Source organism: Phoca vitulina, unplaced genomic scaffold (assembly GCF_004348235.1).
Source record: "Phoca vitulina isolate PV1807 unplaced genomic scaffold, GSC_HSeal_1.0 scaffold11, whole genome shotgun sequence".
NCBI classification, from domain to species: Eukaryota; Metazoa; Chordata; class Mammalia; order Carnivora; family Phocidae; genus Phoca; species Phoca vitulina.
The window spans coordinates 27050086-27066122 of record NW_022589714.1 but is presented as its reverse complement, the minus strand read 5'-3'; the positions used below and the strand labels follow the sequence as shown (position 1 = coordinate 27066122).

The 16037-nt window shown below is 36.6% G+C and overlaps 1 protein-coding gene across 3 annotated transcripts in view; it reads left to right on the top strand.

Moving 5' to 3' along the window:
* Nucleotides 1–12068, top strand: part of RAB23 (RAB23, member RAS oncogene family) — a 37249-nt gene extending 25181 nt beyond the window's left edge. For all 3 annotated transcript variants that reach the window (XM_032409576.1, XM_032409577.1, XM_032409578.1), the window contains exons 4-7: nucleotides 2290–2446; nucleotides 3954–4036; nucleotides 5778–5870; nucleotides 9338–12068. In XM_032409576.1, coding sequence (XP_032265467.1) covers nucleotides 2290–2446; nucleotides 3954–4036; nucleotides 5778–5870; nucleotides 9338–9477 — 473 coding nt within the window. In that variant the 3' untranslated portion in view covers nucleotides 9478–12068. The remainder of the gene's footprint in view (nucleotides 1–2289; nucleotides 2447–3953; nucleotides 4037–5777; nucleotides 5871–9337) is intronic.
* Nucleotides 12069–16037: the final 3969 nt, after the last annotated feature.

Sequence of the window (16037 nt, the reverse complement as noted above, 5' to 3'; positions counted from 1 at the left end):
TTGGTTTGGGCGCCTGGGTGGCTCAGTTGGTTAAGCGACTGCCTTCGGCTCAGGTCATGATCCTGGAGTCCCTGGATCGAGTCCCGCATCGGGCTCCCTGCTCGGCAGGGAGCCTGCTTCTCCCTCTGACCCTCCCCCTTCTCATGTGCTCTCTCTCTCATTCTCTCTGTCTCAAATAAATAAATAAAATCTTTAAAAAAAAAAAAAAATATATATATATTCTTTGGTTTAAAACCTGTTTTAGGGGGCGCCTGGTGGCTCAGTCATTAAGCATCTGTCTTCGGCTCAGGTCATGATCCCAGGGTCCTGGGATCGAGCCCCGCATCGGGCTCCCTGCTCCGCGGGAAGCCTGCTTCTCCCTCTCCCACTCCCCCTGCTTGTGTTCCCTCTCTCGCTGTGTCTCTTTCTGTCAAATAAATAAATAAAATCTTAAAAATAAATAAATAAATAAATAAATAAATAAATAAATAAATAAATAAAACCTGTTTTAGAGTAGGGAAGATTTTCCTGTATGAAGCCTCTGCTTTTACAGTAATAATGAATTGCTGGTTTTTCTCTTTCATGCTCTTGCTTTCTACTACAATATTCCCTTTGGTGGTACACAGGCCTTTTTTGGCTTTCAAGTGTCTTAGGTAGCCCAGGTATGTATGTTTTGAGTCTTAGAGGAAACTTTTATACCTGAGGGATCTGGAAGGAAGGATAACAGTAAGAAATCGTCCCTTGATTCCAGGAAATCCTCTTGACCCCAAGGCGATTTTCTCTTGTTGCCTATGTATCTGCTTTTGTCACCATGCTGCCTAATTGATTCAACATCTAATCATTTATAAAATAACTTTCAGGGGCACCTGGCTGGCTCAGTCAGTAGAGCATGCGACTCCTGATCTCAGGGTCGTGAGTTCAAGCCCCACATTGGGCGTGGAGTCTACTTAAAAATAAAACAAAAGGGCTTCTTTCAGAAGGTTGCTGCTTATTTTTAATCTTAGATATTATCAACCTAATGTGATAATTGAAAGTTAAAATATTGTCATTGAGCATGGGAATTATGCAGTTAAACAGGATAAAAAATAAAATTAAACCTTTTCCTCTATTTTAAATATATATATATATTTTTAACTTTGACATTAATTCTTAAATTATGTTCATTAACATCACTGGTATTCTGCTACTAAAATAAAATAATAAAGATTTTTTTTAAATAAATAGAATGAGAAAATTTTGATTTTTTTCTCATAGATTTTTCTTAAATCTGTGCTAAAAGAAATTCAGAAGCAAATGATAGATATTAATAGGAAGAACTTGGCAATAGCCTATCATTCATTCTTGGCTTACCATTCTCTCTTGCTTTTGTAATATCGAATACAGCAGTGTTTCATGGTGTTCCAAAAAGAATGTGTACAGGTTTTTTTCTTCCAAGCTCTTATTTAACAATTAGTTAACAAGAATGTATAGTTTTGAGGGTACTTTGACACTTGTACACAATTTTGAGAACCACTGGTTCTTGGAGTAGGAAAATAGAGTTTATATGTTAAAACATAAGCAGAGGGGCGCCTGGGTGGCTCAGTCGTTAAGCATCTGCCTTCGGCTCAGGTCATGATCCCACGGTCCTGGGATCCAGCCCCGCATCGGGCTTCCCTGCTCTGCGGGAAGCCTCCTTCTCCCTCTCCCACTCCCCCTGCCTGTGTTCCCTCTCTCGCTCTCTCTCTGTCAAATAAGTAAATAAAATCTTTAAAAAATAAAAAAATAAACAGAATGTTGAATCTCAGATCTGTACCTCTGAAACAAATAATGCAATATATGTTAAGAAAGAAAAAAAGAAGAAGAAGAATGTAGCAGGAGGGGAAGAATGAAGGGGGGGAAATCGGAGGGGTAGACGAACCATGAGAGACGATGGACTCTGAAAAACAAACTGAGGGTTCTAGAGGGGAGGGGGGTGGGAGGATGGGTTAGCCTGGTGATGGGTATTGAGGAGGGCACATTCTGCATGGAGCACTGGGTGTTATGCACAAACAATGAATCATGGAACACTATATCTAAAACTAATGATGTAATGTATGGGGATTATCATAACAATAAAAAAATTAAAAAAAAATAAACATAAGCAGAGTGCTGCAAAGATGAGCTTAATATTCACTTACATAAAAATTATTTTGATATACCTAAAACTAACATAACATTGTATCTTAATTATACTTCAATAAAAAAAATTGTTTGAATAGGTAAAAGTTGCTCTCATCCTGTATAGGATTGCTTCATTAATGTAAATAACATTTTTATTTTGTGACCTTACAGGAGCCCAGGCTTGTGTGCTCGTATTTTCTACCACAGATAGGGAATCTTTTGAAGCAATTTCCAGTTGGAGAGAGAAAGTAGTAGCTGAAGTTGGAGACATACCAACTGTACTTGTGCAAAACAAGATTGACCTCTTGGACGATTCTTGTATAAAGAAGTAAGATGCCCACTTTTGAGGGGGAGGTGGTAATTCTATAAAGTTAAAACCTGTTTTAATTTTTGCATAGATTTAAAAAATTTAGGACACTTTTTATAGAGACTGCCTTATACTTAAATTTTCTGTGAGCTATTCTATGTGATTGGTTTGGGTTTAAAAAAAAGTTCACATGAAATCGTAAGTAGAGAAAATTAAAGGAAATAAATTTTGAAGGCCCTTGTAGAATTCCAGTTTTAAGTCTTATACCACAAATCCAGCTCTTGATGTTAAAGCGAATCTAGATATAGTAAGAATGTTAAGAAAAATATCCCTGTATGTTTTAATATCAAGAGCAAGTAGCTATCCTATGTTGATGAGTTTAAAGGGGTAAGTAGTTCAGATTCATATTGTTTTGTGTATTCAGAAACATTATGCTCAAATATGTGAACGGAGCATATAGATAATTTCTGTCTGTACGTATTTGCCAACTTTGAAAATATTTGCTTGTTATCTTTTTATTTTTTTGTATGTTCTTATATTATCTGTGGCTGTATAACCAATTAACCCAAAACTTAGTGGCTTAAAACAACAAAAATGTATTATTTCAGTTTCTGTGGGTCAGGAATTTGAGAGTGGATTAGCCAGGTGGTTCTGGTTCGTGTTTTTTGTGAGCTTGCAGTCATGATGTTGCCCAGAACGGTCGTCGTGTAAAGGCTCGACTGGGGCTGGAGGACCCCCTTCCGGGATGGCTCCCTCACTTGGCTCTTGTCAGGAGGCCTTAGTTCCTTGCCACGTGGACCTCTCCCTGGGGCTGCTTGAGTGTTGGCACAGCATGGCAGCCGGCTTCCCCCGTCAGAGGATTCAAGACAGGGCAAAGCAGAAGCCATAATGTCTCTTACGACCTCATCTCAGAAGTCACATTCTATGCCTTGTGTGTATTATTGATCGCACAGACTAACCTTGAATACAGCGTAGGAGGAGGCTACACAAGAATGTGAGGACCAGGAGGAAGGTGGGGGGTGGGGTGGAATCACCGGGAGTGATTACAGAGCAGAGCTCCTACGGTCTTAATAAAACTAAGACCAGGAGTCATAATAAAACTAAAATTAGGAGTCTGCTCCCATAGACACAGTTGTTAATATAATGACTTTGGCTTTGGCAGCAAAGTAGTTTCATATAAAGTAAGGAATGCAGTGTAAGATTTTCAGAGTGCAATTAAATTCAAATGTTTTTAAAAACAAAAGAAAGTTAATTTAAGTATTATATAAAGTAAAGTGATATTTAGCCATTTTAAGGCTAGAGTTTAGTGACTATAGAAATGACAGTATAGTGGTGTTTATCCCCCAAGAATACTGAAAGTCAAAAATCCTCTCTAAGCACTAAGAACATAGCTTTCAACTGGTCTGGAAGGTCTGACACCCCCACCCCCAACATGTATTCAGTAAATGGAATGAAAATGATTTTTTAAAACAAGCTATCAGAAAGTACCCTGATAAGTGCCTTTTTTTTTTTTTTAATCAATATATAGTGAGGAAGCTGAGGCACTGGCGAAAAAGTTGAAGCTAAGATTCTACAGAACATCAGTGAAAGAAGATCTGAATGTGACTGAAGGTAAACTGCCTTTTAAAAAAAATTAATAGCAGGAAGTTTGTTTTATTCTTCTTATGTTTTTTCTATTGTGGTTTCCAGAAATCATATATGTAATAAGAACAGAATTTTCTTCTCAACAATCAAGTAAAATTTAGAGGCATGATACTTCTTAGAGTCCTTAACTAAATTACCAGTGACTCTGAATACTTGTTACTCTCTACAGAAAAACTTTGGTGGGTTTTTTTTTTGTTTATCTTTAAAAATATAACTGTATATATATGAGTGTATATGCATGTATGTGTTTTTCATGCATACCTTTTAAAGTTACTGACTTGTTTAAGGACTACTCTATAGTGGATATTCCATTAGGTAGTTACAATGACCCTAATTTGTTGTTGTTGTGTGTGTGTTTTTAAAAAGATTTATTTATTTATTTGAGAGAGAGAGAGCAGGGGAGGGGCAGAGGGAGAGAATTATCAAGCAGACTTCCTGCTGAGTGCAGAGCCCAGTGAGGGGCTCAGTCCCACAACCCATGAGATAATGACCTCAGCCAAAACCAAGAGGTGGGCACCCAACTGACTGAGCCACCCAGGCGCCCCAGATTGTTTTTTGGGGTTTTTTGGGGCTTTTTTTTTTTTTAAGTAATCTCTATCCCCCAGTGTGGGGCTCAAACTTAATGACCCCTAGATCAAGAGTCCCATGCTTTACCAACTGAGCCAGCCAGGCACCCCTGACCTTAATTTGTTTAGTAACATTTCCTAGTTTAAGAAAGTGAGAGTAGAGAAAGATCATTATTTTTCTCATTCCAGAACTGCTACTTATTTTATTAGATTGCAACTTGATTGTTGCTCAAGTGTCTTCTGCATAGTTTTTTTCACCTAAAGAAAGGAGACATCTTGGGCGCCTTGGTGGTTCAGTTGGTTAAGCATCTGTCTTCAGCTCAGGTCATGATCCCATGGTCCTGGAATCTAGTCTTGCATTGGGCTCCCTGCTCAGCGGGGAGTCATGCTTCTGCCTCTGCCCTTCTGCCCATTCCCCCACCCCCGCTCATGCTCACGAGTGCACACTGTCTCTCTCTTTCAAAAATAAATAAAATCTTAAAAAAAAAAAAAGGAGCCATCTTTTTAAGACTGAGTTAGTGTAGTGTTGCTGAATGTTGATCCCTATTCAAGTACCTAAAACTAGTGACTACAAGTATTATTTCATTTCTTTGCTAATAAAATGCCATATATATTTATTATAACCATTGTTCTTAGGTATTGCGCAAATAATTTTTTTAAAGATTTTATTTATTTGACATTGATATTTTATTAAATATTTATTTATTTTATTTTATTTATTTATTTATTTATTTATTTATTTATTTATTTATTTTATTTGAGAGAGAGCACAAGCAGGGGGAGTGGCAGGCAGAGGGAGAGAGAGAAGCAGGCTTCCTGCAGAGCAGGGAGCCGGATGCGGGGCTCGATCCCAGGACCCTGGGAACATGACCTGAGCCGAAGGCAGACCCTTAACTGACTGAGCCACCCAGGTGCTCCTGCTCAAGTAATTTTTAAAAGTTGAATTTTTTTCAACAGATTGTATACTTCCAATTTAATTTTAAATGTGTTTAGTAAGGATGAATGAAAGAATACAAATATTTCAAAATAAATAAGCATTTTTAGCAAGTATACAATATTACAGTGAGTGATACGAAACAACAGATTTTACATGCATAAATTATACTGACCTGGTAAGAATTTTGTTTTTGTTTTTATTCTAGTTTTTAAATATTTGGCTGAAAAATATCTTCAAAAACTCAAACAGCAAATAGCTGAGGATCCAGAATTAATGCATTCAAGTAGTAACAAAATTGGTAAGTACCCAAGAAATTTTAATCCCATGTTTACCTAATAAATTTATTTTCCATTCATTATTATCATTATTTTCTTAACCATCTTTTAAAAATTTTTTTTAAATAGGCTCCATGCCCAACATAGAGCCCAACTCAGGGCTTGAACTCAAAACCCTAAAATCAAGACCTGAGCTGAGATCAAGAGTGTGTGCTTGGGGCGCCTGGGTGGCTCAGCCATTAAGCGTCTGCCTTCGGCTCAGGTCATGATCCCAGGGTCCTGGGATCGAGTCCCACATCGGGCTCCCTGCTCCGCGGGAAGCCTGCTTCTCCCTCTCCCACTCCCCTTGCTTGTGTTCCCTCTCTCGCTGTGTCTCTCTCTGTCAAATAAATAAAATCTTTAAAAAAAAAAAAAAAAAACAGTGTATGCTTAACTGACTGAGCTACCCAGGCACCCATATTTACTATTTTTTAAAAAAGATTTATTTATTTTAGAGAGAGAGAGCAAGTGGGGGGAGGGGTAGAGGGAAAGAGACAAACAGACTCCACACTGAGTGCAGAGCCTGATGCGGGGCTTAATCTCAGGACTGCAAGATCATGACCTGAGCTGAAATCAAGAGTTGGACGCTTAACCGACTGAGCTACCCAGGCACCCCTACTATTTTTTTTTTTTTTTTTAAAGATTTTATTTATTTATTTGAGAGAGCGAGAATGAGAGAGAGAGAGAGCATATGAGAGGGAGGAGGGTCAGAGGGAGAAGCAGACTCCCTGCTGAGCAGGAAGCCCGATGCGGGACTCGATCCCGGGACTCTAGGATCATGACCTGAGCCGAAGGCAGTCGCTTAACCAACTGAGCCACCCAGGCGCCCTATTTTTTTTTTAATATAATATGTTCATTTCTTTAAGAAATGTGATTAGAAAGTATTAGATCAGCAGTTATTAAACTTAGTATCAGGTCTCAGATTAAAAGGTATATTGAGTTAAAAGGTTTTTTTAACTATTGAATTTTCTAAATCCATTTTCTATATTAAGAGAGCAGAGATAAAGACTTTTTATAAAGATCTGTCCTGTGTATAAAGGAGGTCTTAACACTTTTTCTTCTGACTCTATACTTGTACTGTTTCCATACACTTTACTGATTTTTTTTTTTTTTTTAATGCTAAATGCCTACAAAGAAGTACCTGGCTGGGTCAGTAAGTTAAGCGTCTACCTTCGGCTCAGGTCATGATCTCAGGGTCCTGGGATCGAGCCCCGCATCGGGCTCCCTGTTCGGCGAGGCCTGCTTCTCCCTCTACCCCCCTCCCCCCTGCTCGTGCTCTCTCTCTCTTAAGCTTTCTCTCTCTCTCTCAAGTAGATAAGTAAAATCTTAATAAATGAATAAACAAACAAACAAATAAAAAATAAATGCCTGCAAAGTCTAACATTTCCTAAAGAATAAGTATGTTGTCTTCTCTATAACAATAACTGACTGACCATGTCTTGCTCTTTGTTTTGGCTTCCAGGAAGTTTAGATCCAAGTTTTCTGTTTCTAAAGCTTCTGTGTAGTCTCTTAGAGACTTCATATCTGTATTCTGTCCCCAACTCCCCCACTACATACATGTGATCACATACTTTATTTTCTTGACCTCTTTAACTTTTTTCCCCCTTGGTTCTGGCTTCTTTTTTGTTGTTATTTTGCCATTTTTAGTGCATATGTTCTTACTGTCAGACACCTCAAATGCTCTGTGAAACAAAAAAGGACAGTTGTAATAAGGTTCTGTCTGGTCTTGTCTTCTGGGCTCCATTCTTGTCTCTTCCAGTTCACTGAGTAAAGCCCTTTGATAGATTCATATTGTGGAGAATATTAAATGCAGCTCTCTTCATTCTGAGATCTAAAGACAATATTGTCTATCCTTCTGTGTGGCCTTATGCCCCACTATTATTTATGTACCCCGTTTTCCAGTTCTGCTAGAGGTCTTATTGTTTCTTAAACATTCTAGTACTATCTTCTTTATTTTTGCTTATTTTGGTTCTTCCATCAGGAATGACCTCTCTCAGGGCTCCTGGGTGGCTCAGTCAGTTAAGCGTCTGCCTTCAGCTCAGGTCATGATCCCAGGGTCCTGGGATCGAGCCCCACATCGGGCTCCCTGCTCAGTGGGGAGCCTGCTTCTCCCTCTCCCTCTGCCTGCCACTTCCCCGCTTGTGCTCTGTCTCTCAAATGAATAAATAAAATCTTTAAAAAAAAAAAAGGAAAGAATGACCTCTCTCTTTCCTATCCCTGTCAAAGAACTATCCGTTCCTCAAGGACTGTCTGGAAAGCTCTCTCTGCTCACTATGTATCTAGCTAGAGCCATGGCCACTGTGCTTTGCTTCTCAGCGAAGAGAGATGTGAGTCCAATGCACTACCAGCTGTCTAGTGCTACCTTTTTTATTAGCTTGTCCTTTCTTCTACAGTAGCTATAACTGGTCCTTCCTTGGAACCGTCTGTGGGATCTTGGGTCTCTTTTATGACACTTAAGGTAGAGGATCTATAGCATTTCTTATGTGTATTCCAGCTCACCTCACTTCCTGGATTGTAAACTTGTTGTGGGCAGGAATTGGCCTTAGTCATCTTTGTATTGCTGACAGTGTCCCGGGCCCAGACTTTTGTGTATCGTGGATGATAAGTAGTTTATAAATTAGAGATTATAGTTTAAGAGCAGCACAGTTCAGAATGGAAACTATAACAGTTAAAAGTTTTCTTTTAGTTCATCCTTTTACCTACTTATCACTTTAATTATCTGTAGACCATTTTGTTGTTGTTTTAGCCAAGATAGGAAAATCCTACATTACTGCAGCTTTTACATATGCAGTGTTTTTATTAACATAAAATCTCACAAATACTATTGTCAATACAAATCTGGTATGCTTGAGGAAATTATATGATGTAAAAGATAATAAGAGAAATTATTAAAATTATCATATTTACTGTTTCCAAATTTCAGAAATAGATTGTTAATGAAAAGATGCGGAACAGTGTGTACAGTTAATCATCATTTTGGTAATTAAGGGAGGAAAAAAGAATGTGTATGCATTTTTGCTTAAATATGCATAAAATATCTCTGGAAGGATACATGAGAAAAGTGTTAAAACATGCATGCTTTAGGGAAGGTAAACTGGTGATTTGAAAGGGAGACTTTAATCCCTTTTGTAACCTTTGAACTTTGACAAACAATGTGTACTGGCTATTAAAAGTAAATTCAATGTGGGGAACCTGGCTGGCTTAGTTGGTAGAGCATGCAACTCCTGATCTCAGGGTTGTGAGTTTGAGCCCATGTTTACTTTAAAAAGCGGGTGGGGGGAGGTAGAATTTATTTAAAAAAATTTAAAAATATATATGAAATGAAAACAAAAGCTTAAAATTGTAAATATTGAAAATATTACTGGTTTACTAAGATGTTGGATGCACCATCTGTAATTGCTAACCCTGAGCTATATCAGTATCACTCTCTGTTTTCCCTCCATTTATACAGGTGTCTTTAATACATCTATTGGAAGTCACTCGGGTCAAAATTCAAGTACCCTTAATGGTGGAGATGTCATCAATCTTAGACCCAACAAACAGAGGACCAAGAAAAACAGAAATCCTTTTAGCAGCTGTAGCATACCCTAAAACATTTTAGGGAGGAAAAAAATTGAATTATCTTGTGCAATTCAGTAAGAAATACATCCAGCTGTCATGGTATGTTACAAGTTTTTTTTTTTTAGCAGACTTTGCACCTAATGGCTCTGTGAAAGTTGACAGACTTAAATATTGTTCTGCAGTGCTTTTCAGATGGAGTGAGATCTTTGGTGGAAAAATTACTGCCTTGTGGACTCATTTTAATTTTTTTACATCAGACGAAGCTTCTCCTGTTTTTGAAGGAATGCTATAAGAAATGTCAAAAACAGGTTTTGCTGAATTTTAAGTGCTGGAAAACATAAATGGAATGCCTGAATATATTGGTGCAGATTTTAATATTATTGGTCCAGGAAAGATAGCAAGCATGGTATATCTGAAATTGGTCATATAGCTTTTCTGGAAAGTAGTATTGAATCCAAATACATACAAAAAGATAATATTGAAAGGTAAACCCTAAGTCTTGCCAGACTGCATGGGTGTGTATTTTGGCAATGTTACTTGTGCAATATCTGTATGATGTAGAATGTGGAGGTCTGCATGCAGATATCTGGTACTGAAGTATACTGAAGGGATGTTCAGTATGTACGGAAACACAGAATCTAATTCATTCATTCATAAAATCATTTACACATTGTGTGTATGTTAAAAGTTTTTATTTTCAAGTAAGAAATTTCAGACATATATTTTGCAAAATCAGCTCAGATTTTAAAAGTGCTTTGTGCCAAAAATATCATACCTAATTTTTACAGTGCTTTACTATCAGAATTTATATTGTTTATAATATCTTTAAAAAGCAGTTTTCCTCTCTGACAGGGTAGATAAAAGAGGGGTATAAACGTTTTAATGCTAGAGTATCTCCCGGGTGAGACTTGTTGCAAACTCTTTCTCCCATGTGCACCCATGAGCATGGGGAGCTTGTGCCGGCTGAGCCCTTCCAAAGGTCCAGCGCCCCTGCGGTCGTTCGTGGGGTCCTGTGAAGTGTGCTGGTGCACCTGGCACCTTTTGCTGCTGACTGAAAATGCAATTTTGAACTTGTAAGATTATGCTAATGATTTTTTTAAATGCAGAAGAGACGATCTTTTGTCTTAATCTGCATTGCGGATTTTATAATGCCCTGCAACTCTAAAGCATCTTTTCGTTTACACATTTTTGTATGGTATTTTAAGATTATCACTTAAAAATTTCTATAAACTTCAGTTTGTATAGCACTTTCTCAAGAGCTCTGTCAGCACCAAATGCAAAATAATTTCTTTTAAGAACTGATTTTCATATGTAATCACGTGGCAGAGCATACATTTTGTGACTTGGGACAGTAGCTTTCCAACTAAGATAATTGCATGAACTCTGTTAAAAAGTGATTATCATTCATCAGTGACTTTGTTTTTAACCCCTTGCTATATACCTGGTTTTTACAGGATTTCAAAACCTGTAAAAATAACTTTTCTTGGAAAATGTGTGATGAAAGTTGTTTTTCATTATTTGTACTAAATGCATAATGTTGTATGTATTTCCTCTGTATGTTTTCTCTCTCTCTCTCTTTAAGTCTTCCATCTGCACCATCCTCATCCCTCTGTCCAGATTCATGTTGAGAAGATAATAGAATTTTCTGGGGCATGTCCTTGCTAAATGGTCAAGAGTGAATGTTTGCTTTTCATAATATTGAAACAATCTGGCATTATCTATTTAAAGTAATATAAAATGTTCATTTTTCTGCCACCCGTTGCCTCCACTCCCATTGCTGGCAGTGGGTTAGGTGTTGGGGGAAGCAACTCCATTCCTAACAATGGGTACCTGTTAATGATTCCTCTTTCCTTTTCTGCTCTGTTCAAATACAGTCTCTTTAATTTTTGCACAAAACATGCTTCGCAGCGAGTAGTTTTGTGGTCTTTAGTAGCCAAAAAAAAAATCATGTTATGTAATATGTTGTAGTTCTATTTCATATTAATTAAATGTATGTGGGGAAGAGATTGCTACTTTTCTATATAAAAAAGATAATCACCGTTGATGGTTGAAGTTCCCTGATATTTGTAATATAATTTTATGTATTTAGTTTTGTCCTTTTTTCTTTTTATAGGAACTGAAGAGAGAGCTTTTGTTACCCATTTGAATTTTTATTTGCACTCATGTATTTTAAACCTAACCATAATTGGTCATTTTAAATAACGAAGTAAGTCTGAAAATCAGTCACAGGTGATATGTTAAATACTTTCTCAATTTAATTCTAAAACCTCCAAAATTGACGTTAAATTCCCCCTACCCCAGACCCTTAATTCTTTTAAATAACTTTACTGTTAATTTGTAATGAATAATGGATACGAAAGAAAACACTGTGTAAGATGTTGTTTGTGCAGTTTGTGCTCTCATGTACTCTGCTACATGCGGGCTGGGGGTTAGTATACAGAGAGAGCTGTGAGGTAGCTGCCATATTGCCTGGTCCCTCAGCTCTCCTTCCTCTCTCAGTCCGCCTAGCGAATTGAATAGCTCACGGAGTAGCCCAGAGAAGGCAGTATCCGGTTGACCCTTGAACAACACCAGTTTGAGCTACGCGGGTCCACTTATATGTGGATTTTTTACAGCACTGTAAATGTATTTTCTCTTCCTTATGGTTTTCTTAATGACATTTGCTTTTCTCTGGCTTACTTTATGATAAGAATACAGTATATAATACATACAACATACAAAATATTTGTTAATGGACAGCTTATGTTATCGGTAGGCTATGGTAAGTTTTGGGGGAGTCAAAAGTTATACTTGGATTTTCCACTGTGCGGGGGGTCGGTGCCCCTAGTCCCTGTGTTGTTCAAGGATCAACTGTATTTTAGCTTTATTAGTGCCATAAGATGGAATTCGTTGCCATTAATTTAGTACTTACTATCAGGTGGGAACTGTACAAAATACCTTGCAAACAATAATTTAATCTTTACAACAATTCTACGGAGGTGAGTATTATTATTCCTTCCCTTTTCAAAAGAGGAGAATGAAGAGCTGAGATAAGTTTGTCAAAGTCACATATTCGATAGCGACAAAGCCATTTTCTATCCCATTTTGTAACTATTATGTTTATGCAGCCCAGACATAAAAAGATGTGCTATCTTCCATTATACTTTACAGTCTAATATATGAGTGGATTTGATACTGCTTTATATATGCAGTTATATTTTATGGAGGAATTACTACTGCTAAGAACATTTTCAGCTTATAAATGTTCTAACATAATATTGATTTCTTATTTGATGCATTTGTTTTAAAGAGAGAATTAAAATAATAAAGAATAACTATTTTTCAATCAAAAGTCTAATTTCTCATCTGAAATTATGGGGAGGGAAATATCCCAAAAGAATGATTTAATCATATTTTAGTGTATATTTGATAGTTTCATCCAAAAAATTAAATAATTAAAAATATGAAGAAAAGCTTTTGAATTGGGATTATGTACCAAAAAAAAAAGAAATAAGTTAACCATTCTCAAGTACATTATGAAAAGATTATGTAAAGAGAATTCTGACCAGCCATTTTTAATTAAAGATCAAAGTAAAGGGTTTAGCTTCGTTATATTGATTATTAAATGCTGCAATCATTTAATGAAGTAACTTAAGCAGTCTTCATAAATGAAAATTTTAAATAAAAAAATAGGGGCGCCTGGCAGGCCCACTCGGTAGAACATGCACCTCTTGATCTCGGAGTTGTAAATTTGAGCCCCACTTTGGGTGTAGAGAATACTTAAAAATAAAATCTTTAAAAAAAAAAAAAAAGGATCTTATCCATGCTGAATGCCAACTTGGATGCAGAAGTTGTCATAAAAAGGTTTTTTATTTTCCCAATTCTTCTATCTCATAGAATTCAGCTTTTCATATATTCAAGTGAGAGATTCACTTAAATATATTTCTATTGTTTTTAATTGTTTAAGAGAAATCAAAGGCTGAATTTGCTTACCCCTTGGTTTTTGTATTGTAGTATGTGTGACTCCTCTATAATTCTTATATTCTATCTTTATGTTATTATTAAATGTGTACATATTTCATCTCTTCTAATTAAAATGTTACTCGAGTTTTTCTACTTTCAAAATTGTAATGAGAATACTTTGCTCTTCTATTAGATTGTAAGAAAAAATAACATGTCATACCAATCTTGAAATTTCCTAGTATGGCTTTTATACAGATTTATAAATCACACTAGTTAGAGCAGATTATAAACAAACACAATTTAAATGTGTGATACTTATTGCTGAGAGAAATTAAAGGAGATTTAAATAAATGGATATATTATGTACATGATTGGAAGATTCAGTATTGTTTTGTTGTTAGCTCTTTCTAAATTGATCTATAGATTCAATGCAATTCCAATCAAAATCCCAATAGGCTTCTTATTGGAAAGTTTATCTAAAAGTTATGTGATGAACCTAGGATAGCCAAAACAGTTTTGAAAAATAACAGAGTTGAAGAACTGAGACTCCATGATTTTAAGACTCTCAGTATGGGTACAGTAAACAAGACACATAGATCATCGAAACAGACTAGATTCCAGAAATATACCCACACAAATATGGTCAAGTGATTTTTAACAAAGATTTCACAACAGTTCCATGGTGAAAGGGAAAATGTGCTGGAATCTAGATATTTTGAATCTCATGCCTTACCTCATATTATTCTCAAAAAATAATTTGTGGTGGATTATAAAGCTAAGGCTTCAAGAAGAAAACAGGAAATATCTTCATGACCTTAGGGTAAGCAAAGTATATCTTAGGACCCACAAAGTGCTAACTCCTAAAAGAAAAATCAGTAAGTTGTACATAATAAAAATTTTTAAACTTCTACTCAACAAAAGACATGGTTAAGAAAATGAATAGATGAGGCCATATACCAGGAGAATGTATTTGTATAATCATATCTCATGAAGGACTTATAGCTATATTTTTTAAAAAACCAAAAATAAAACCCTACAACTCATTTATAAAAGACAATTCAAATAAAAATGAGCAAAATACTTTAACAGACACATTACAAGGAAAGGTATATGAATGGGCAATAAGTACACGGAAAAATGTTCAAAATCATTAGTCATCAGGAAAATGCAAATTAATACAATAATAAGATACCATCACAAACTTCTAAAATAGCTAAAATTAAAGACTGACAAAATAAAATATTTGTATAGATGTGGAGTAACTGGAACTCTTGTTCAATCACTTTGGAAACTTTGGCAATTTCTAGTAAAATTAAAGATACATCATCTGTATGACCCAGAAATTTCACTTCTAGGTATTTACCCAAGAGAAATAAAGTCTTATGTGTATGAAAAGAGTTGTACAAGAATGTTCATAGCAACTTTAAAATAGCCCCAGATTGTGCCTGTGTGGCTTGGTCAGTTAAGCATCTACCTTGTGCTCAGGTCTTGATCCCAGGGTCCCGGGCTTCTCCCTCTGCCCCTCTCCCCAGCCCCCCGCCCCTCTCCCTGGCTCTCCACCCCCCACCTGTGCTCGCCCACCCTCTCTCTCTCTCTCAAATAAGTAAATAAAATCTTTTAAAAATAAAATAAAAATAGCCCCAAACTGGAAACAACCCAAATATCTACCAGCCCATGAATAGTTACACAAATTGTAGTATATTCATAAAATGAAATACTGCTCATAATTAAAAGGAACAAATTATTAATATATAAAACATGAATCTCAAAAACTTAATGCTGAATGAATGAAGTCTGACACAAAAGGCTATGTACTATATAAATTTCATTTATATGAAGTTCTAAAGTAGGCAGATCTAAAATTAAACAATCAGGACGGTGGTTGCCCCTGGGAGCATGCATTGACAAGAAAAAGGCACAGAGAATACTCTTGGGTGAGGGAGATAGATCTTGATATGGGTATGTGTTACACAGCTATGCATATGCATATGTATGTGTGCATACACAGCTATATGGGTATGTCAAAACACATTGAATTATATACTTAAGATCTGTATATTTCACTGTAAACTACACCTCAATAAAAAATTAGAAAAATAATGTGCTTTTCTGGGAAATGCTGCTTTAATGTTGAGTTATGTTTAATTATTATTTGGAACTACTTCTAAGAAGGGTGATGGCTTAAGCACTAACATTTGGATATCCTTTATGGAAACTGACCAAATGGCCAATGGAATATAAAATCGAGGAACAACCTAACCTGAGTAGTACATAGTGTCCAAAGATGGCCCCCAAATAATCCTGCCCTTCCCTGTACCTGCATGCAGCTACTTCCATCAGAAGGGAGAGCTTATGTCTCTTCTTGAATCTGATGTGGGCCTGTAACTGCTTCATCTAATTGAACGCAGAAAAGTAACATTCTGGGATCTCTGAACCAAGGCATTAATAAGCCTCTGCTTCCTCCCTCTAAAACCCAGTGGCCATGCGCTGAGGAAACTTGAGTCAAGTGGAAAGGCCCATGTGGCAAAGGATAAAGGGCCGCAGCTAACAGTCCCAGCTGAGCTCCCATGTGACAGCCAGCACCAACCTGGAGCCATCTTGGAAAAGGATCCCCCAAGCCTCAGTCAAACCAACCTTACTAATGCCAT